The sequence below is a fragment of the Ptychodera flava genome, chromosome 11 (assembly GCF_041260155.1).
Source record: "Ptychodera flava strain L36383 chromosome 11, AS_Pfla_20210202, whole genome shotgun sequence".
Lineage (NCBI taxonomy): Eukaryota > Metazoa > Hemichordata > Enteropneusta > Ptychoderidae > Ptychodera > Ptychodera flava.
In genome coordinates, this window is record NC_091938.1 from 4,854,898 (window position 1) to 4,877,925 (window position 23,028).

Consider the following 23,028-nt stretch of genomic DNA (forward strand, 5'->3'; position numbering starts at 1 on the left):
AAGTAGCGTGTGTTCAAACAATGAATCACTCCAATGAACTGATAAATTTTTGTCAGCTAAACTTACCAGCTGGTTCAATGGCTCTAACAACTTGTGTTGGTTCACTGGGTTGTCCAGTACCAGCTTGATTTTCAGCGAGTACTCTGAATTCATACTCAGCCCCTCTCAGTAACCTGGTAGCTCTGTAACTTGTGTCCAAAATCGGTGTAAGTGTCATCCTTGACCATTGAGTCATGGATCTTTCTCTCTTCTCCACGTAGAAACCTGTGACGGGGGTTCCGCCATCGTACGAAGGGGGTTCCCAGGATAGTTTGACAGATTCTGAGCTAACTGACAAGATCTCTGGCATACTAGGAGCACCAGGTTTATCTGAGAGTTGAGAAAAAAAGGAGATAGCATTAAAATTATAAGGCAAATAAACTGTTGGAAATACACAAAAATTTTATGAAACTGTAGACGTTCATTGAAATCAGTTTGCAGAACTTCATGTATAGTTGCAAATATATGAAAGTATATTTTTATATTTGATTCTTTTATTAACACTGTGATTATTGATCTTGCTAGTTTAATGGTGGAAAAGAAAGACAAAAATACTCATAACATTTTCAAGTTCACTTTTGTCTGGCACAAAGAAGTATTTGTCTCACATGATGATAAAAAGTTATTTTATTGGCCTTAATATTTGATACTCTAGACGTGTAATACACATGAAGTTATGAAGAAAATTTTGTACATCTGATTGGGCTGATTCATGCAATTTACTAGGAATATTCTTGTTTATTCATACTCACCATACTTGCTTTGAAGGTGGACTTTAGTGGCTGTTTCTAGTGGTTCACTTTCACCAATTTTGTTGACTGCTCTGATGCGGAAAGCATAGTCATAGTGTTCCATGAGATTCGTTACTCTGTGTGTAGTGTCTGTCACGTTGGTCACACGTGACCAGACAGTTCTTGCCATGTCGCGCTTCTCAATCACGTAGTGTGTTACTTTGCTGCCACCGTCATCTTCAGGAGGCTGCCAGGAGAGGGTGACTTGAGTACTGTTGATGTCAGAGACGACCAGGTTGCGTGGTGGGGATGGTCTGTCCAACACTTGTACCTGAACGGTTCCAGTCTCACTGCCTGCTTCATTGGATAATTTCACTGTGTATCGACCGCCATCTTTGCAGACACAGTTCTTGACTGTCAGAATTGCACTTCTGTCTGACAGGTCTATCTTTGTGCGGAAGGTAGATTCCACCAGGTCATCATCCTTGGTCCATGTGACAGTTGGTCTGGGCGATGCCTTGAATGGCACATCCAGATGGAATGCAGATCCAGCTTTGACGACCAGAGTGTCACGGAATTTGCTGAGGTCAAGTTGGGGTGCAACTGTTGGGATAAAATTAAAGGAAGGAACATACAAATCGGTAAGTTTCACAAGTTTTTAAAGTTACAGTTATCAGGAATGAAACCTCTTTATGATGAACTGTACATGACTAATAGCATTCAACACTGCATTTCTTAGTGAGGGTTTTCAAAATTTACTGGTATCTATACAACTAGCCTTTTTGTATTTTCTATCAAATCTATTATACTTGTAAAGATCAATGCTTTCATCACCTTTTTCCAATTGGCATCTATCTTACTGTGCTCTAATTTCATAAAAGTACGCTCTAAAAACATTTGTATGTTAGGAGTAATTGTTGTTTGGTTTTTGTTACTCTGCCAAATTATGATTTTCCACTGTCATTTTGGTCTTTGTAATGAAATGGCTATCTGAGTATTGCAAAGTTTGGAATAATAGCTTTTGTATTAATGTTAAACAGGTTGAAGAATTAATGGTATATGATGTAGAATTTATCAATTTCAGCTGATCCTAACAGCAGAGATTCAAGTCAGTGAGAGATGATCTGTACACAATAAAGAGGTTTCAAAACAGTTACCCCGTAACACCTTGTGGATATTACAGATTCCCATCAACCACTGGAATGGAGTGTGAAGATGACAGTGAGCGTAGCTGTAATATACCCTATGTATATACATGTACTTTGATTGTAAATTTTAAAAACCTATGACCGCATCCAATTGGTCTTTTCTAGCCGTACGTTAGCTGATTCAGATTGGTGCAAAATAGAAAACTAGCATTTTAAAAAACAACTTTAACTTTTTGACTTAGATTGAGAAATAACGATTGACTTTATAATACAATGTGTATAATACAGCCAAGCTATTGGGACATAAGATCTTCCACCAGAATTATAACCAGTATACAACTTAACATTGAAACAAGTGAATGGAAGTCTTTCACTTGACACACAGGTATCTTATCAATGATCATTACAGAAACACCTTGTCCATCCCTAAAGTTGTTGAAAATTTAGATCAATCCAACTGTATAAGTCAAGTATGAGGTTCTTCCAACTGATGATAAAGGGGATGTGTGCATGCAGGTTAGGTGAAAAGACCTATATCTGAATGTTTAATTGAAAAGAGTACAAACTTGTTTTACATATTAGATGTCAGATGTGTTATGAGGGAGGGAGAGGGTGTTTTGGATTAAATTTGCATGCAGGCATGAGATACACATAGTGGAATACACAGTGGTTTGGGTTTTTTTATGTAGGGGTTAAAGTTCACATGTGACAGGTCAAAACAAGGTATATTTTCACATGCCATGCACGCTACTGTCAGTTGTCGTGGAAGTTAGTCTTCGTATCATGCCAGTGTTGATACTCAAGATGGGCCGCTGTTCTAATTCATGGTAAGTAGGTGAGGTAACTTTTGCTCTCAGGCTGCTATAAGCTTTGGACATATCAGCTGCGTAACTACTGAGAATCGGTCGTTCTTCCCAGTTAGTGTATCCGGTCTCTGAAAACACAAATAAATAACATCCCCCACTTTTTAGATAAAATAAATCATTATATTATTAAAACACTTGTCATTGAGACATGTTTCATCACATGTCTCTTTCAGTCTTGCCAGCCGGAGTTTCAATTCTGTTAGGATTGTTAGGATTATTTCTATATCACAGCAGATATAGCACTGTGTAAAATTCAGGGACAAATGGTATCAAAAATTAAGGTTGATTAATATTTGCAAGCAGGAGTTTGGCTAAAATAGCAATTTCACTGTTCTGATATCTTGAAAAGAGCTCTGCAATATCCCTGAAAGAAATTAACAATTAATATTTTGTATTTTTATTGAATGAAGAGCATAAAACTAACCAGCAACTGATCTCTGGGCAGTTGGTTTGCTAGGTTTACCAATTCCAGCTTTGTTCTCGGCAGAAACACGGAATGAATATTCCACATTTTCTCTGAGATCAGTGACAGTGTAGGTGGTACTGCTCACTGCCTCTCTGTTGACTCTGGTCCAGTGTGTGGAGAATCTTTCTGATTTCTCAATGATGTAACCTGTGATTGGAGCTCCTCCGTCAGAGAGAGGTGGTGTCCATGTCAGTGTCATGGATGTGTTGGTGATGTCAGACAGAACAGGGGTGCCTGGCTCTTGTGGTACATCTAAGAATAGCAAACGAAACAGTTTGAAATTGAGTTTTCATTCTGATGGTTTTTCAGTAAAGATGGCTCCAAGCAGTTTTCATTCTTGATTTCCTGAAAATATTTTGGTAAAATGTCAAAATCAAAACCAACTTTGGAAAGACATTATTAAAAGGTGTCACAAAACAACATATTGTAATGATGGCTTGCTCTTTTCCAACTTGTATAATTAAAATGAATAGAATTCATGCTGAGGTCTTAATTGGGTTCTTTAAAACAATAAAAATGCAAAATATGAAGACTACAATAAAGCAGTAAAAATGACAAATGTCAAAGTATACACACCACTGTAGCAGACGAAGTACCATAACTTTGAAAAATTTGAGTATTGAAAAAGATCACATTATAGACGCTGGCACTACAAATACACTTACCATATGGAGCCTTAGCAAGTCTAGTTTGTGATGTCTGGCTATTTTGACCAATACCAGCCTTGTTGATGGCACTCACTCTAAACTCATACTCTTTGCCTTCTTTGAGATCAGTGACAGTGTGTGTGGTTTCATAGACATCATCTCTATGAGCCTTCTCCCACACAATACTGAACTTATCTTTCTTTTCGATGATGTAACCGGTAATCTTACTGCCACCGTCTGATGAGGGCGCTCTCCATGCTAATGTCATGGTTGTCTTGGTGACATTGTTGATTTCAGGTCTACCAGGTGCACTGGGTACATCTGTGTTGTCATGATAATAATAGATTCTTAAGAACATTTGAACTTACCTGTTAGTTGTTCACACCATGCAGGAATAATTGACATCTATGGCATGCATTGCCAGCTTATTTTTAATAACACTCAAGCACACTACCAGACAATACATTGGCATCTTATTTTTATGCCATCTCTCTTTCTATTTCACTCATACACAAAGAACACACACCATGCCGTGACAAATATACAAAAGACTTTTGAATAGCATTTTTTCTTTTTTTCACACAAGCAAAAGTATTATCATCTCATTCACTGGTACAGCTTGCATATTACACTAGACTGAAAACACTACAGTGCGTTTCACATAGGTACCGCAACTCAGCGTATGAGACGAACAAATTTCATGAACAAAATACACGATTAGCTTGGGTATCACGACACATTTCAAAGCTACCGACTCATCGATTGATTACAGTAAACCAGCATAGGACCGCCGCAGTCTAGACTCAGAGATACACTTGATCTACATTGTAACTGGTTTTTTTTTACAATTTCAGCTAAGAGTTCAAGAGGTGAAGTTATTCTCAACAGAAACTAACTAAAAAGACACACATTGTACATAAAGTGTATCTCTCAGTCTAGACAGAGCGGCTGCCCCATAATGAGACGGGGGCATTTAAATGTGTCGTGATAACCAAGCTAATCGTTTGTTTTGTACGTGGATTGTGTCCGTCTCATACGCTGAGTTGCGGTACCTAGGTGAAACGCACTGTAATTTAACCAAAATAATGGAAAGTAACTGTGGCGCTTACACTTTGCCTGAAGAAAGCATGCTTATTATACCAAACTATGAATCAATAGAAGCTACAGAATGTGGCTAGGGGTTAAAAGACTGGTGTCAATCAGGGAATAACACACTTATAGACAACATGCATTTGTCGAATTGTTTCATTTATTTGCTGTTGACCATGCATTCCGTAGAGTTCCCTTCTTACCATATGGTGGTTTGGCAACCTTAGGACCAGTGGAATCACTGGGTTGTCCAGGACCAGCTTTGTTTTCAGCAATCACACGGAATTCATACTCAGAGTGAGCAGTGAGTCCGGTGACAGTGTAAGTCAGATCAGAGATGGCCACTGGATTGACAAGTGACCATTTGTATGCATATTTCTCTTTCATTTCAACGAAGTAACCTGTGATCGGACTGCCACCATCAGAGACTGGTGGTTTCCAGGTGAGTGTCATTGAAGTTTCAGAGATGTCTGTAACACTTGGTTTAGCTGGAGCACCAGGTGGATCTAGATGATAAGAAAATAAAAACAAAGGTATTTCATTCAGATTTAGGTTTGGATGTTTCATGTTTTGTTTGTGTGAAAGATGATATGTTATCCTATGCAATTTGTTTATTTTTGTTGAAACAACTTCATCAGATTGTGACCAAAATTTATAAAACTTTTGTACATGAAGATTTTCTCGATGTAAAAACAGTTTCTCGATGTAAACACAGAGATGTCTACAGAGGATGGGTGGCATCATCTGATATTCTTTAATTAATTGCAAAATTGTCCAAACTTGAAATCTTTCTCAATAAAGTTAGATCACAACTCACCATATGGTGGTTTGGCCACTGTAGATTGTGATGGGTGGCTAGGACCTCCAATACCAGCCCTGTTCTCAGCAGCAACCCTGAATTCATACTCATGGCCTTCATGTAGACCGGTAACCGTGAAAGCAGTTTCTGGTACTTTGGTGACGTACGTCCATCGACTGGTAAATGGCTCTTTCTTTTCAATGACATAGCTTGTGATTGGACTTCCACCATCTGATGCAGGTGCTTTCCATGCAATGCTGATGGATCTGGCAGTTACATCCGTAATCTGTGGAGTTCCGGGTATGCCGGGCACATCTGGAAGATGATCATTGCATCATAAATGTCAAGTTGTCGTGAATTTAACTGCACATCAAATTCCCAAAAGTATCGAAAGTACTTGCAATTTTGAAAGTGGCAGAATCAAATTATCAATATTCTATTAAATCTTTCATTTTTCAGAATTCTAGTATTAAATGTTATTCAAAATGCACCAGTGTAATTTTTTCACAAAAAAACCCAAAAAGTTTTTAACCAATCACACTTACTGTATGGTGGTTTGGCAACTCTTGGCCCAGCAGTCTCACTGGCAGGACCAAGACCAGCTTTGTTCTCAGCAGAAACTCTGAATTCATATTCGTGTCCCTCTCTGAGATCTGTCACTGTAAGTGTGGTGTCCTGTATGCTGTATCTGTTGACTCTAACCCATCGTGTAGTTGTCTGGTCTTTCCTTTCCAGGTAGTATCCAGTGATTGGTGATCCACCATCAGAGCTTGGTGGTGACCAGTTGAGAGTCATGGTTTTGGCTGTTACCTCAATGATGTATGGCATGTCAGGGGCACCAGGAGGATCTGTAAAATCAGACATATAATTTTAGGACTGTCATGGTCATACAACATTAAAGCATTTTACCTTATGGCATCAAACAAGAAATATTATCATACACATAATACACTGCAAAAACACTTTGAAAAGATTAAAATTGTGGGTACCACTGACCTAACAAGTATATGAAAATTCCCAGGATGTGCTGTTTGGGTTACATTATGATCACTCTTTCCTCTTGAGCGAAGATTTGAATTTTGATTGCACAGTTTTTCACAAAATGATGACATAATTATTAGTTTTGGTATCAAATGGGCCTCTTCCTAGTTTTGCATTAGAAAATCTTACCATATGGCAGTTTGGCGGTAACTGGTTCTGTTGGTTCACTTGGTTTGCCAACACCAGCCTTGTTCTCAGCAGAGACCCTGAATTCATACTCCATGCCTTCTAGCAGACCAGTCACTGTGTAACTGGTATCCATGACAACCTCTCTGTTGGCTTTCAGCCATCTTCTGCTACGTTTATCTTGTCTTTCAATGATATAACCATGGATCTTGCTTCCACCGTCAGATTTAGGAGGTGTCCAAGTTAGAGTGATGTGGGTGCTGTCTACTGCCCTGATTTCAGGTTTGCCAGGTGCACCTGGTACATCTGTGAACCAATCAGAAATCATTAGCCATTCACATTTACTCTCTATTTTTTTGCCAGTGATTTTTTGCCTTACTGGCACATTGGAATTAATTTATGACTAGACTATGTATAACAGTAATATGGGCATGGTAAACTATGTTAAATATGTTAACATTATACACATTTTCTGTCAGTAGAAAATTTTATAACTCTCTAACTGCTCTTGATGAAATTTAATTTGATCGTAAGAATAGTTCTGCTTTGACAAGACTCAGAGAATTACAATATGAAAACAATTATTGATATGGGAAAAAATTCAATAGCGAAGACAATCATAGTGGTAAGCCCAATTAAAAGAAAAATTAATGTCACATACCATATGGCGGTTTGGCAATTCTCACAGCCGATGTATCGCTAGCTTTGCCAACACCAGCGGCATTCTCTGCATATACTCTGAATTCATATCTATTGTCTTCAATCAGATCTTTAACAATGCAGGTAGTCGTGGTTACAGTGTCTCTGCGTGCTCTGGTCCATCTGCCAGATCTCAGATCACGTTTCTCAATGACGTAGCCAGTGACTGGAGCACCGCCATCATTGATTGGTGGCGTCCATGTCAGGGTCATTGAACTGCTTGTGGCATCAGTGATGGATGGAGCACCAGGAGCATCAGGAACCACTGAAATGAGACAATGACATCAAACAAGTGTTAGAGACTGTAAAATGCTTCCTCACAGATAACTATTTGCAGTGGTCTTTTATAACAAATCACAAATTATAAAGTTTGCTTCATTTTGATATTCTTTGGGTACTTTTCACATCTTTTCATTTTATGCTTTACTTTTTCACACATGATTCATTTACTGCAGCATCTAATGAAGGAAATTGCAGGAAATGAAAGCTTATGCAAAAATGTCCTGTCATTAACGTATATACATATAAATCTTCCAAAAACAGATTCAATACAGAAATATTCTTTATTTTAGATGATAGTGAAACAAGGGTGGACAGTCAGCTTCTGCAAATGTCTACATTATAAACTTATTTTCTTGAAGATAACTGACTTGCATCTTTGAAACTTTGCTGTTTTGAATGTAAAGATGAGTTTATCAAGTTGTTGACTCACCATATTTAGGTTTGGGAGTGACAGAGGCTGATGGTTCACTTGGTGTACCAAATCCAGCCCTGTTCTCAGCCAGAACTCTGAATTCATAGATGTTGCCTTCAGCCAGTCTGTCAATAGTAGCAGTTGTCTCAGTGCTTGACAGCTGTTCTATCTTGCTCCATCGAGATGCAAATCTGTCCTTCTTTTCAACAAGGTATCCAGTGATGGGGCTGCCACCATCAGACAGTGGTGGTGTCCATGACAACGTCACTGATGTACTGGTGATGTTGGAGATAATTGGCTCACCAGGTGCACTTGGAGCATCTGCATTACACAATGCAAAAAACAGAAAAATTACAGGTTTGTATGTAATGTCGGCAGTAAAATCACCTTCTCTCTTTATGTAAATACACACATTACCATAGAGTTTTTCAATGTTATCTGGCAACTATTTCAAATAACCAGTAATAGACATTGTCTAGCAAACTCAATGCAATATCTACCGATTGCTTTCTACAATTGAACACAGCAAGACTGAAAAACTGTATGGTAGTAAGGAAGCAAATATTCACATTAATCAAACCTACATTTTGGTCTCAGTTGCTGATTTCTTTTGCTGTTCATCAAGATAATTGATATTTTAAAAGAGATTGAGAAATTTCAGCAAGATTTTGAGAAATCAGAATCTTGAGCTTACCATATGGTGGTTTGGCGACTGTCGGTCTTGAAGACTCGCTAGGTTTGCCAGGACCAGCTTTGTTCACAGCCATGATTCTGAATTCATAAGTAGCTCCTTGTTTCAAGTGTGACACCATAGCCTCTGTATTGAGTACATTGGCTTTGGCGACATGCCATCTGGTGGCAAAGGCTTCTTTGGCTTCAACAATGTATGAGGTGACTGGATTACCCCCATCAGAGAGTGGTGGAGTCCATGACAGAGTCATCTCAGTTGCATCGACCTTGGTGATCTCAGGTGTGCCAGGTGAATCAGGAGCATCTATTTGGAAAAAGGGATGTCAGTTAGTAAATAAGGTAGTGTAATGGTGAAGGCATACCAACTACTATATGACATGTTATATGTCACCTCTTCTAAAATTCAATGTCGAATACTGTAATAGATGATTGCTGGAAACAACGGCAACACTCCCCAGTGGTGTGCAAACACTATTTACAAGCACACTACAGATCTTCTGAAATTTTATCATTTTTTCATTGTCACACAATTTTACCAGTTTATTAGTTTATGTGTGCAAAATTCACCTGTTTCATTCTTAGTTTTGACACTTGAATTATAAATAAAGGTTAGAACACTGGCTGTCTTACCATATGGTGGTTTGGCAACTCTTGAGTCTGATGGGTAGCTTGGCTTGCCAACACCAGCTTTGTTCTCAGCACTCACACGGAATTCATATCTAGTGTTCTGGATGAGGTCAGTAACAGTGTAGGTCAACTCAGTGACGGGTCTCCTGGTTGCTAGCGTCCATCTTGCCTTGGCAGTGTCACGCTTTTCAATGATGTAGCCGGTTATAGGAGCACCTCCATCAGAGACTGGTGGTGTCCATGTGATGGTCATTGCGGTGGAATCGACTGAGACAAAGGTTGGACTTCCAGGTGGGCCTGGAACATCTATGGATGATAAATAACAAGACATTTACAGAGTGATATCAAAATTCAAGATGAGGAAATATTCAGAATTCATGCTGTTTGTCAAATACTTGATTACAAAGATTGCTGTTTATCAAAGATACAAACCATGTTCAGTACCATAAGATACCTTATTATACAAGAAAAATATACTTTAACTTGTACTTTGAAAGGTGTTGAAGATTCCATACTATATCTGACACTTACACTTGATTTTTGGACACAAAAAGAATGAAATGAAATGAAAATATCATGAAGGAAACTTGCATGAAATATACTCACCATATGGTGGTTTAGCAACCTTGGCATCAGATGCATCACTTGGTTTGCTAACACCAGCAGCATTCTCTGCCAGGATGTGGAATTCATACTCGTTTCCTTCAGTAAGACCAGTGACCGTGTAAGTGGAAGCTGTCACAGGGACAGTGTTGACTGCTGTCCATCTTGTACTGAAACGTTCACGTCTCTCAATGATGTAACCGGTCACTGCAGCACCTCCGTCAGACACTGGTCTGTTCCATGTCAATGTCATCGATGTTTCAGTGATGTTGGATACCACAGGTTTACTTGGAGGACTTGCAAGATCTGTGAAAAGCAGAACAGTTCCAAAGATATTGTGACTCCCATGCATACAAGAATAAGTATTATTGGGATATACCATCAGACTGTCACAAATTGCTGATTTTTTTCCCTTGTCTTCTTGAGTTTCAAATATTTATGGTGAATGACAGATTAAACATACACACAATAAGCTACTTATAATAAAAGTATGTCAACATGATAGTTGAAATATTTAGAATATCTGCTTATTTCCAGAAATATTTTTCAGTAGAATACAGTATATAAGGCATGAGTGTAGATGAGTGGACATAAACCTGTGGATATGAACTAAAAAGGTTTTACAGGGGTCCTTCACTTATGTACTATATTCCTCACACTACTTAAGTACCCCTTAGGTTACTGGTGATTAATTCATCAACCAATGTAATGCCTTTATCCAATGACCTCCACTCTTGTCAAACAAAAGATTACGAAAGCTTTCTGCCCAGTTGAGAATGCTCAAATTAGACGTCGATGCTTACCATAGGGTGATTTGGCAACCTTGGTTTGAGATGGCTGGCTTGGTTTACCAACGCCAGCTTTGTTTTCAGCCGACACTCTGAACTGATACTGTTGACCTTCAGTGAGTTTAGTGACCTTGAAAGTCAAGTCTGTGACATCTTCATAGTTGACACGGATCCACTTGATTCCAAATCCTTCCTTCATTTCAATGATGTAGCCTGTGATCGGTGCACCACCATCGGAACGTGGAGGTGTCCATGTGAGCGTCATGTTAGTCTTGTTGATGTTGGAAACTTCTGGAGTTCCAGGAGCTTGTGGAGCATCTACAAATAAAAAGTGATCATATCTTTCAGATGAAAAATTTATAATTTTACTTTTTGTGGGACATTTCTGCATACAGCATCAATTATCAATGGTCTTTTTGGACCAATGAACACCAAATATAACACAAAGCACTCCCCTGAGCAGACAGAAAGAAAGCAGGCATTTTACTCAAACAGCCTTCAATGTGAAAACTTTAGGTATTTTTTTATCCATGCATCAAAACCTAGTGATGTCTTCTTCACTGTTTATCTGCATTGCTTTCTAAAAATTGGCCAACTTATGATCGTTACGATAAAGTTTGCATATGGGGGTACAACTTGAGAAAATCACTAGTACGGCAAAGTGATAAGGTAAAGCAAAGGCATTTACCATATGGAGGCTTGGCTTCTCTGGAAACAGATGGTTCACTGAGTTTACCGATTCCAGCCTTGTTTTCAGCACTGATTCTGTATTGGTATGTAGTTCCCTTGGACAATCCAGTCACTGTGTATGTTGTATCCAACACAGCTTCTCTGTTTGCCCTCATCCACCTTGAACTGTAGTTGTCACGGCGATCAATGTAATAGCCAGTGATGGGACTTCCGCCATCTCTCAATGGTGGAGACCATGAAAGGGTCATTTCAGTGCTGTCCACAGCAGTAATGGTTGGTTCTCCAGGACTATCAGGCAAACCTTGAATTTAAACAGAGTGAAATCAGCCATCAACTTAGTATCCTTTCCTTACGGATAATATTTGAATTTTAATCCCAGTTCATAAGCTTAGACACTTTGCACTGAATGTGGAAAACTGCAGGATATAATTCTTTTTTTTTAACAGAAGGACCAGCACTTATGTTCCAAATATTCAGTACAGTAAGGCCAATTATAGTTAGGTTTGAAAGTCTTACTGAGCACTGCAATACTGATTTAATTACCATATTTTACATATGGCAATGGTCTTACCTTGAATAAATAAATTGGCACAATTTCATTGAAAATTTGAAATATTTCTTCATCTCTGATGAAAAGAAACCATTTGCTAAGACTTACCATATGGTGGTTTTGCAAGGACACTCCTTGATGGTTGACTTGGTTTGCTAAGACCAGCTTTGTTTTCAGCAAAGACGCGGTACTGGTATTCACTGTTTTCTCTGAGATCAGTAATAGTGAGTGTAGTGTCTTTGACAGGTGCATGGTTGACTCTGGTCCATCTGGTTGAGAAGCTGTCCTTCTTTTCGACAAAGTAGCCAGTCACTGCAGCACCTCCATCGTCCTCAGGTGCCGTCCAATTAACAGTCATGGATGTAGCTGTGACATCACTCACAGATGGCATTCCAGGTGCACTTGGTACATCTACACCGAGTTACCAAAAATTGGTTGAGTGACTTGTCTTGGAACAAACTTCCTTACGTCCAATGGATAACACACAACCTCCATGCATGTATGCTTACACATGCATTCTATGGGAAGTATCTGCATTTAGGGTCGCTTGTATGCATGCATTATATGGCATACACATACTGCTGGTGCATGCACATGCTACACACTTCGAGTAATTCAAGCTCTATGCTACATGTGTTGTTAACTCTTGTCACATACGTATATCAGGGAAATTTCAAATGCATGAAGATCATAAATTGTAGTTGGAAAATGATTGGACCACCTTGTCTAAAAGTTGCTCTATAATTTGTAGTCACTCAGTGCAGGATAGTTTGTAAGAAGAAAATAAAAGCCATGCTCCATTTAATTGAGTTTAATCATTACTAATACACTCATCAAAGCCATCACACGACTCCATCCATGCCAATTCACAACTCATTTATCCATGCAGCAGAGACCATGCTCAAACAGGGAAATCACTCACAAGCAATACTATACCTTTTGTGTTTTAGCTGGAGGAGTTAGCGCCACATCACTTACCTTACCTTGAATTAGGAATTGGCCATGCAGAGGTCATGCAGAGGTCATGCTGTCTGCTATACACACATATTTACTTACCATATGGTGGTTTGGCAATTCTTGGTTCTGATGGTTCACTGGGTTCTCCAACACCAGCCTTGTTCTCAGCTGCCACTCTGAACTCGTACTCATGACCTTGGAGCAGACCTGTCACAGTAGCAGATGTTTCAAGCTCAGTTTCCTGAGTTGCTCTTGCCCATCTGCCAAATTTCTCTCTCTTTTCGATGATGTACCCTGTTATTGGACTGCCTCCATCATTGTCTGGTGGTGACCATATCAGGGCAATGCTGGTACTGTCAGTTGTTGTTACTTTTGGTCGTCTAGGTGGTCCTGGAACATCTGAAAGATATGATTGATAACATTACAGTCTCCATTAGAGCATTAAACAGCCTTGATCCTAAAGGAAACGGCTTCGACCGATGCATGCATATTGATGAATCTACTGGGCTATGCATGCAATATCACATCATTGATATCTTACCATATGGAGGTTTAGCAACTCTGGCTGCTGATTCTTGACTTGGTTTGCCGACTCCAGCAGCGTTCTGAGCACTGACACGGAATCTATACTCAGAACCTGTGACTAGATCAGTAACAGTCACTGTTGTGCCGACAACAGGTACCATAGTAGCCTTGGTCCACCTGTGTTTCATTGTCTCCTGCATTTCAACCACATAGCTGGTGATCTCACTGCCACCATCTGATACTGGTGGTGTCCAGGTCAGGGTCATGTCATGGGCATTGACAGTGACAATGTCAGGTCTACCTGGAGGACCAGGGACATCTGAGATGAGGTGAAAGAAAGATGAAAGAAAGTGATGAAAAAAGATGCCACTGTAGATGCAATAGAAAAGAGAAAAAAGAACAAAATGGAAGAAATAGACTGTGTCTGATATTGCTCTCCTGTCCTGCTGCTGTTGCTGATGACTTACCATAGGGTGGTTTAGCAAGAGTTGGAGATGTTGATTCACTGAATTTGCCAATACCAGCTTTGTTCTCTGCTGCTACACGGAATTCATATTCAGCGCCCTCTCTTAGATGAGTGGCTGTGAAAGTGGTCTCTCTCACAGAAGACACGTTGGCTCTGATCCATGTTCCATACTTCTCACGTTGCTCGATGAAATAGCCAGTGATCGGTGAGCCACCATCTGAAAGTGGTGTTGTCCACTTCAGAGAAATGGCTGTTGCTGAGACAGATGTGATTTGTGGTTTTCCAGGAGCATCTGGTACTGTGTACGGTGGCTTGGCGACTGTGACATCTGATGGTTCACCTGGCTTTCCAGTTCCAGCCTTGTTCTCAGCGGAAATGCGGAACTGGTATTCAGCATTCTCTGTCAGGTTGCGCACTGTGACTGATGTTTCTGCACACCTCTCTACCACGGTCCATCTGGCACTGAAAGCTTCTTTCTGCTCCACAACATAACCTGTGATGGGACTACCGCCATCGTCTTTTGGTGGTTTCCAGCCGAGTGTTATACTCCTGGCTGTTGTGCCAGTTATGCTTGGTTTGCTTGGGCTTCCGGGGACGTCTGAAGAAAGTGTTCAGAGAAAGAAGAGTAGAGATGGTTGAAGATGGAATCAGAAATAAAAGGAAAGACCCAAGCCAAATATGAGGTTTAGAGACTTTAAGGAAAGTATATGAAGAGAGATGTAAAAGTGTATGACTGAATATTTAGGCATGAAAGGTCATTTTTAACACTTACCATAAGGTAGTTTAATAACCACAGATCCAGATGACGGACTTGGATTACTGACACCAGCCTTGTTCTCAGCGATGACTCGGAATTCATAAGTGGCTCCAGATGTGAGTTCACTGATGGTGCAGTGTGTTTCAGAAACAGAGAATGCTGTTGCCTTGGTCCATCTGCTTGAGAATTGCTCTTTCTTTTCAACAATGTATCCTGTGATTGGTGCGCCACCATCAGACAATGGTGCCGTCCATTTCAAGTTGACCGATGACGCGGTGCTTGATACAATGCTGGGTTTGCCAGGGGCATCAGGTACATCTGTGAGAAGACAGAAACACATAATATTACTAAACAACAGTAAAACTCATCCTTTAAAAGAAAGGGTTAAAAAATGTAAACCTGAAAGAAAGGAGAGCTTGTCCACAGTGTTGATCATGCAGCATGCTGATAAACTTGATGCTGCCTTACCATAAGGATGTTTGACCAGTACAGGAGCTGTTGCATCACTTGGTTTACCAAGGCCTGCCTTGTTCTCAGCAGTAACTCTGAACTGATACTCAGAACCCACTCTGAGCAAGTCCACAGTGAATGTCGTGTCTTGAACTCTGATGGCGTTAGCCTTTGTCCACTTCACAGCAAATCTGTCCTTGCGTTCCACGATGTAGCCCAGGATCTCACTTCCGCCATCAGATCTGGGAGGTGTCCAGGTGAGAGTCACTGAGTTATGAGTGACTGATGTCACTATGGGTGTCTCAGGAGCACCAGGAACAGCTAACAAGAAAGAATGCCATCATAATTGTAGATTGCAAATCACACAGGAAGTTTGCCAATCTTGACAAGACCATCAGCATACAAAATCTCATGCAGGTTGAGGTAAAGTAGTCAGCAAATCAGAAAGTAATGAAACAGTCTGACCAATACAAAATCGACTGATTGTTATCTCAAACATGCACAACAGAAATGTTATCTGCACATCTCTGCACTGTAGTGCATGTATGCCAGTAAGAATGAAGAACAGATGACAGAACAAGATTGAACATCGGTGTTTAGTGGGGAAGGAAGAAGACCAAGGTGTGGATTATAACAATTAGAATTTGGCATTGGAATCAGGCATCTTCTTAAATAGAACCATGCAAGGTCTCTCACAGACCTGTATGAGTATAGCCTACAATTATCCATCAATGTGGATACTAGGAAACCACAGTACGCCTTCTGAAGGACTCTGTGAACAACATTGAAGATTTTCCTAGTATGGTGCATGCGGGAAGCCATGCAGTCTCATATATTCTGTACAATTGGGATTACTTGAATGAATGACAACATTTCCACTGAGATTCCATGCAGAGAAGCCATGCAAACTGCTGAGCTGGGACTCAATATCATAGTGGCATGCACGCCACTTACTGTATGGGTCCTTAGCAACGGTTGCTATGGAAGGTTCACTTTGAGCACCAACACCAGCATCATTGACTGCACTGACACGGTACTGGTATTCAGATCCTTCTCTGAGGTTTGTCACGGTGCAAGACAACTTGTTGGTCTTTGCGGCTGGCAGCCATCTAGAACTGAATCTATCCTTCTTGTCAATGATATAGTCAGTGATTTTATTGCCGCCGTCAGAGATTGGCGCTGTCCATGACAGGTTCATGGAACTCCTTGTCACGTTGGATATTTCAGGTATTCCAGGTGCACCAGGTACATCTGTATGAGTCAAGGTAATTATTATTTGCCTCCAGAATAAGGACAGAAGTTTTGAGTTTCAAAGATAGATAACAAGAAGGAACACGGAGGAACATAGAAAATTTCTGCCAAATATAAGTGATTTTCACTTCTTTGCAGCACTTACCTGTGGCCTTGGTGACCGATATTCACCCTCTGGTGAAATATGGCAACATCAAACAGAAGAATCTCTAATTTCTAACAACAGCTATGTGATTGATAGGCTTCAGATCTGAGTTGTCAAAGCTCATAGGTTTAGCATTGAGTTCATGACACTTAATTCTTAAAATTCAGAGGACTAGATAGTTTGTGTATTTATACAGGAGTCGCACAACTAATGCTTCAACATAAGGTAATCTCTTCCATGAATTTTTTTTATTTATGATTTACTTACCATATGGTGGTTTGGCAACAACTGATTCTGATGGTCTGCTTGGTTCACCAACTCCAACACTGTTCTCAGCAGCAACTCTAAATTCATATTCAGTGTCACGCACCAAGTCAGGGACCACAAAGGTAGTATCTTTTACAAGGCCTCTGATTGCTCTCACCCAGCGGTCTTTGGATATGTCACGTCTCTCAACGATGTATCCAGTTATTCTAGCACCACCATCTGAGTCTGGTGGAGACCAGGATATGGTGGCTGAGTTAGCTGTTGCTTCAATGACGTTAGGTTTGCTGGGAGCTTCTGGTGGAGATAGTTTCAGAGCGGCTGGATTGCTGGGTGTGCCAGAACCAGCTTTGTTGTCAGCCACAACACGGAATTCATAGTCAACTCCTTCTTTGAGATCTTTCACAGTGAATGAGGTGTCTGATACAGGTTTGACTGTCTCCTTGACCCATCTTGAACTGAATTTCTCTCTCTTCTCGACGGTATAACCAGTGACTGGTGATCCGCCGTCATCTTTTGGTTGGGCCCATGAGAGAGTCAAAGTGGTTGGTTTGATATCGGACATGAGAGGGATGCCTGGAGCATCTGGTACATCTGAGATATCAAAGACAAAGAGGTGCATCAAGTTAACGGAATGAGATACAGATTTTGAAAATTAAATTTTCTACAAATATCCGCAGCATGCACTGTCATGAGAATTAAAATATCAAGCATGCTGAAAATGGACCACAAGCTTACCATATGGTGGTTTAGCCACTTTGGGTTTGGATGAAGGACTTGGCTTTCCGACACCAGCTTTGTTTTCTGCACTGACTCTGAACTCATACTCATTACCCTTCTGAAGGTCAGTTACAATGAAGTGAGTCTCTGGTACATTGTAATCATTGACTCTTGTAAACCTGGGACTGAACTTATCTTTCTTAGCAATGACATAGTTGAAGATCGGACTACCCCCATCAGAGAGTGGTGCAGTCCAGTTGAGGGTCATTGACCTGTCGGTCACTTGAGAAATCTCAGGCTGGCCTGGAGCGTCTGGCTTGTCTGATAGAGTGAAGTAAGAAAGGAAGGAGTAGATAGAAATCTGTCTGTTAGTGACCCAAGAAAATAAAAATTAACACCATAAGAATGAAAGTTTGTAGCAAATTTAAAGCCAGAAAAACATTTTTGTTGCCTGAAAAATTATGTTGGAATGTGCAAAAATCTGAGAACCATCTATGAAATCCCGCAGCTTGTAACTGTTTTTGCAGAGGAAGAAAGTAGAGAAATATGGATATCTCAGAATGTGTTAGTTCATCTTAGAGCTTTATCAAGCATATTTAATTAATTGAAGATAGTAAGTCTACATTGAGATGGAAAATGATAAATTGCTTTTACACAAAAAGCAGCCATATGAAAGGCAAGTTATTGTGGGACTTTGAAGAGACTTACCATAGGGTGGTTTGGCAACCTTTGGTTCAGATGGCGGACTTGGTTTACCGATGCCACCTTTGTTTTCAGCTGCCACTCTGAATTCATACTGATTTCCTTCAACTAATTCAGTGACTCTGTAATTCCTTTCAGTGATGATATCTGGTGTTACTCTCAGCCAGCGAGTACTGAACTTCTCTCTCCTTTCAACGATGTAGTTGGTGATCTTGGCACCACCATCTGTCTCTGGCGCTGTCCATGAAAGTGTCATGCCTGTTGCTACCACATCAGAGATATCTGGTTTACCAGGTGGACCTGGCACATCTGTAATAAGAATAATTATAATAACATTTTGTCTTTAAAGAGTAAGAACACAACATTTTTGTTTAAAGGAACAAAAGTTTTGACAGTATGATGGGAAGAAAATTTTTGAAGAAGTAGCCTGTACTTTCAAATTGTAATAATGCAAAATGTAAGGTGCATGATTTAGCATTCAATACTGTATGAAATCAACTATTGTAATCAGTTATGATCTGGACAATACTGAACCAGAAATCTTATTTCACCATATTTCTTAAAATACCTTGGCTTCATGTGTACAAGTCTAAAGTAAGATGTGGTAAAATCTGCAGCTTTATCATCAAAATATCATAATTACTTGAAAAAAGTAGAGTTTGCTTTTAAAACAAATCTTGACTTACCATATGGTGGTTTGGCCATCATCTTTTCACTGGGTTCACTGAATGGACCAACACCAGCTTTGTTTTCAGCAGCAACTCTGAATTGGTATTCACTGCCTTCAACCAGATCAAGCACTGTGTATGTTGTGTTGGTGATCTTTTCTCTGTGTGCTTTGCTCCATCTGGCTTTGCTGACGTCATATTTCTCAACGATGTAGTTTGTCACAGGGCTGCCACCATCTGACTGTGGTGGAACCCATGTGATGGTCATTTCAGTGGCATCGATGTTGATTATTCTAGGCTTGCCTGGTGCTTTGGGGACATCTGAGGGGAAAATAACGCAGTGTTATTCCATGAAGTGAAAAGAAATATGTCTGATATGCGTGTTATCTTTTATACTTATACTCTATTTATCACTTTATGATTCACTTTCCCATCGGAACCCTTTGTCCGCAAAATTGTACAGAGAATAACTTCAATCTATTAAAGATAAGAGGACCAAAAAAACCCCCAAAACTGATAGTACCCTCTTTACTTCAGAACTTTTACCCAAATTTCATATTTCGCTATCTTGATTTATATGTTTAAACACTAAGTAACATTTTTATGTTGGTAGTAGGTGTCTAAATCTTGAATGACTGTTTGATTGATCATTTATAAAGCTATGTTTTAAGCCCCAGGTTTTGCATCTGTCAGTGAACATCAACTACACTGTAGTCTGAAATGAGGTTTTAATCCTTTCTCCCCATTTCCCTATGCAGAGATCCAACTTTGGAATGGAAAACAATTGGATTGGACATAACCATTGTAGTGAAAGGGCAGGTTGAAACTACAACTTACCATAAGGTGGTTTTGGAACCTTTGGATCTGATGGTTCACTGAATTTTCCAACACCAGCCTTGTTCTCAGCAGCAACTCTGAATTGACATTCTGTGCCTTCACGTAGACCAGTCACCAATGCTGTGGTTTCTGGAGTGGTCAGTTTGGCGACCTTTGACCAGTAGGTGGAGAAAGCTTCTTTCTTTTCAATGATGTACCCTGTGATTGGACTTCCACCATCAGAGAGAGGAGACACCCAGACAAGTGCCATTTCAGTGCTGTCAATTTTGGTTACCCGTGGCTTGTCAGGAGCACCTGGAACATCTGTAATATTGGAATGTAGAAATTTAAATTGTATCAAAGCTTAATTTATAGAAATGGAAAACACAAGGATTGAAGAGGATGTCTTTCTGACAAGATATGCATGCAAAATGTTAGAATTCTTTGTGGTATGCTGCTTGTATGGCCTAATTTTGAAGCATGCCAAGTTAATGAAGTTTTCAACGTCTGGTTTCTGTGTTATGGAAAGTTTAATTTTCCTGATATACTTAACAAAGGGACAATGGCCATTTTGAATTCCAAATATCAGCAAATTTGCACAGTGACCCCTGATTTTGATTCCTCATTTTGATTTTGACAGAGATGGTTTAAAGTTTTCTTGAGGAGAGTTTGACTAAAAGTCAAATCTTTCAGAATCAAGGTACATGCTGCCATAAGTTTGCCACCCGCCAAATACAGTGCTCTTGTATAGCAAAAAGTGTCACACTTCACACAACAATGTAAACTCACCATATGGAGGTTTGGCTTTGGTCAGATCAGATGGTTCACTGAATTTGCCAACACCAGCCTTGTTCTCAGCTGCAACTCTGTAAATGTATTCAGTTCCTTGAGTGAGACCAGTGATTGTAAAGCTTGTATCGGTGACTTTGTCCTCTGTGAAGGCCTTTGTCCACCTTGTGGCAAACTCTTCCTTCTTTTCAATGACATAGTTGGTGATTCTGCTTCCACCATCGGATTCTGGTTCTGTCCATTTGATGGTCATGGTTGTGGCAGTGACATCGGATACTTTGGGCTTGCCAGGTGCATCCGGAACATCTGGAAGAGCAATATGTCCAAATTTAGATGCAATCCACAAGTTTCTGACTTTTCCTGTTGTTAATTCATTTGTTATTGAACATGAATATTTAGATCATTTTAGTGGAAACGGCTTTGTAGCAATATTTCCCTGTAAAAGCCTTGAATTATCTTAAAACGATTCTTCTAAAGGGCAACTTTGATCTAAATTATGCTGATTTGTTTATTATCATGTTTAATATTCTATTGCAAGAAGTCAAATCCAATTCACCATGACATTTTATTGACTGAAAGATTGAATCTTAAAATTGCATTTTGGATATGCTTTACTGTTATGTACCACTGGACAACATAACAGATTAACAGCTGAAATTAGAATTAAGTACACAACTTGCCATATGGTGGCTTGGCTTTAAATGGTCCTGATGATTCACTTGGTTTACCAACACCAGCCTTGTTTTCAGCACAGACTCTGAATTCATAGATGGAGTTTTCTTTCAGATCCTTGACGGTGTGGCTCAGATCAGGAATGCTTGTTTTGTTGAGCCTGGTGAATCTAACACTGAATTGTTCCTTTATTTCAATGTAGTATCCAGTCACACTGGAGCCGCCATCATCTTCTGGTGGAGTCCATGTCAATTTCATAGATGTTTCATAGACATCAGATACTTTAGGAGCACCTGGTGGACCTGGTACATCTGTTGAATGACCATAAACCAATCAGGTTACACAACCACAAAATCAGAGCTTGTGACAACTTTAAATCCCATTTTCTCGTTAAATCATTTCATTTAAAAGGAACAAGTAAAATGTTGTGATAAATTTGCTGCAATGAAATACTCAATAAAGTTCTCTCATCACATACCAAAGTACTTTTTACTTACCATATGGTGGTTTGGCAATCTTTGGTTCAGATGGTTCACTTGGTTTGCCAACACCAGCCTTGTTCTCAGCAGACACTCTGAATTGATATTCAGATCCCTGTTTCAAGTCAGTCACTGTAAATGTTGTCTCTGTGACATCAAATCTATTGGCCTTGGACCAGAGAGTGGAGAACTTCTCTTTCTTTTCAATGATGTAACCCTTGACTGGAGCACCTCCATCATCCAATGGTGGAGTCCAGTTCAGTGTCATCTTGGTGGCATCAATATCAGAGATGATTGGTTTACCAGGGGCGCCAGGCAGACCTGAAATGACAATAATGGTACATCTCTTAATGCATGGAGAGAAAAATGCTGACTAATCTTTTACTTGCCGATGGAATTAATAATACTCCATAAATCTTCTAGATGCTACATTTGACATTATTGAGCACTATAAAATGATGCCAAGTAAAATGATTTTTCTATACGAATATGTTGTTGCAATTTTAACTTTTATAAAGTTTGTTCATTTGGACATTTCATATTTATCAGCACAATATCCATAAATATGCAAAGTCTGAATATCACATGAGATTCATTGATTATTCAAACATACAACATTGCCAACAGCAGTTAACAACTGACTATTTTCATGATTATTATGTAAGAGCATACCATAAGGTGGCTTGGCTTGTCTTGTATCAGATGGTTCACTTGGTTTGCCAACGCCAGCCTTGTTCTCAGCAGCAACTCTGAACTGATACTCAGACCCTTCAGTCAGATCTCTCACAGTGAATGTTGTATCTGTGACTTTGATGTCTCTGTTCACCACTGCCCAACGCAGACCAAATGGCTCTTTCTTTTCAATGACATAGTTTGTAATCCTGCTTCCACCATCGGATACAGGTTCTGTCCATTTGATTGTCATGGTTGTGGCAGTTACTTCAGTCACTTTGGGTTTGCCAGGTGCATCTGGTACATCTTTGATATAGAAAATAGGGATATTGATAATGAGAAAACATTCCAGGGCTTTCATACAGTCATGGCTTCCATCAAAATCCAGTGACTTCTCTTTCT

The 23,028-nt window shown here is 39.7% G+C and overlaps 1 protein-coding gene across 1 annotated transcript in view; it reads right to left on the bottom strand.

The window, feature by feature from the left end:
* LOC139143731 (titin-like) overlaps positions 1-23,028 on the bottom strand; it is a 184,781-nt gene that overhangs the window by 57,523 nt on the left and 104,230 nt on the right. The window contains exons 123-154 of the mRNA XM_070714267.1: positions 22,627-22,932; positions 21,973-22,275; positions 21,484-21,786; positions 20,804-21,109; positions 20,036-20,338; positions 19,217-19,519; positions 18,537-18,839; positions 17,847-18,149; positions 17,112-17,702; positions 16,403-16,699; positions 15,467-15,769; positions 15,014-15,316; positions 14,243-14,839; positions 13,792-14,094; positions 13,350-13,649; positions 12,402-12,704; positions 11,742-12,044; positions 11,069-11,371; positions 10,269-10,571; positions 9,666-9,968; positions 9,040-9,339; positions 8,364-8,666; positions 7,614-7,916; positions 6,956-7,258; positions 6,331-6,633; positions 5,804-6,100; positions 5,190-5,492; positions 3,916-4,218; positions 3,209-3,502; positions 2,658-2,852; positions 792-1,373; positions 67-369 (exon numbers count right to left, since the gene is read on the bottom strand). Of these exons, the coding sequence (XP_070570368.1) occupies positions 67-369; positions 792-1,373; positions 2,658-2,852; positions 3,209-3,502; positions 3,916-4,218; positions 5,190-5,492; positions 5,804-6,100; positions 6,331-6,633; positions 6,956-7,258; positions 7,614-7,916; positions 8,364-8,666; positions 9,040-9,339; positions 9,666-9,968; positions 10,269-10,571; positions 11,069-11,371; positions 11,742-12,044; positions 12,402-12,704; positions 13,350-13,649; positions 13,792-14,094; positions 14,243-14,839; positions 15,014-15,316; positions 15,467-15,769; positions 16,403-16,699; positions 17,112-17,702; positions 17,847-18,149; positions 18,537-18,839; positions 19,217-19,519; positions 20,036-20,338; positions 20,804-21,109; positions 21,484-21,786; positions 21,973-22,275; positions 22,627-22,932 (10,428 nt within the window). The remainder of the gene's footprint in view (positions 1-66; positions 370-791; positions 1,374-2,657; positions 2,853-3,208; positions 3,503-3,915; positions 4,219-5,189; positions 5,493-5,803; positions 6,101-6,330; positions 6,634-6,955; positions 7,259-7,613; positions 7,917-8,363; positions 8,667-9,039; positions 9,340-9,665; positions 9,969-10,268; positions 10,572-11,068; positions 11,372-11,741; positions 12,045-12,401; positions 12,705-13,349; positions 13,650-13,791; positions 14,095-14,242; positions 14,840-15,013; positions 15,317-15,466; positions 15,770-16,402; positions 16,700-17,111; positions 17,703-17,846; positions 18,150-18,536; positions 18,840-19,216; positions 19,520-20,035; positions 20,339-20,803; positions 21,110-21,483; positions 21,787-21,972; positions 22,276-22,626; positions 22,933-23,028) is intronic.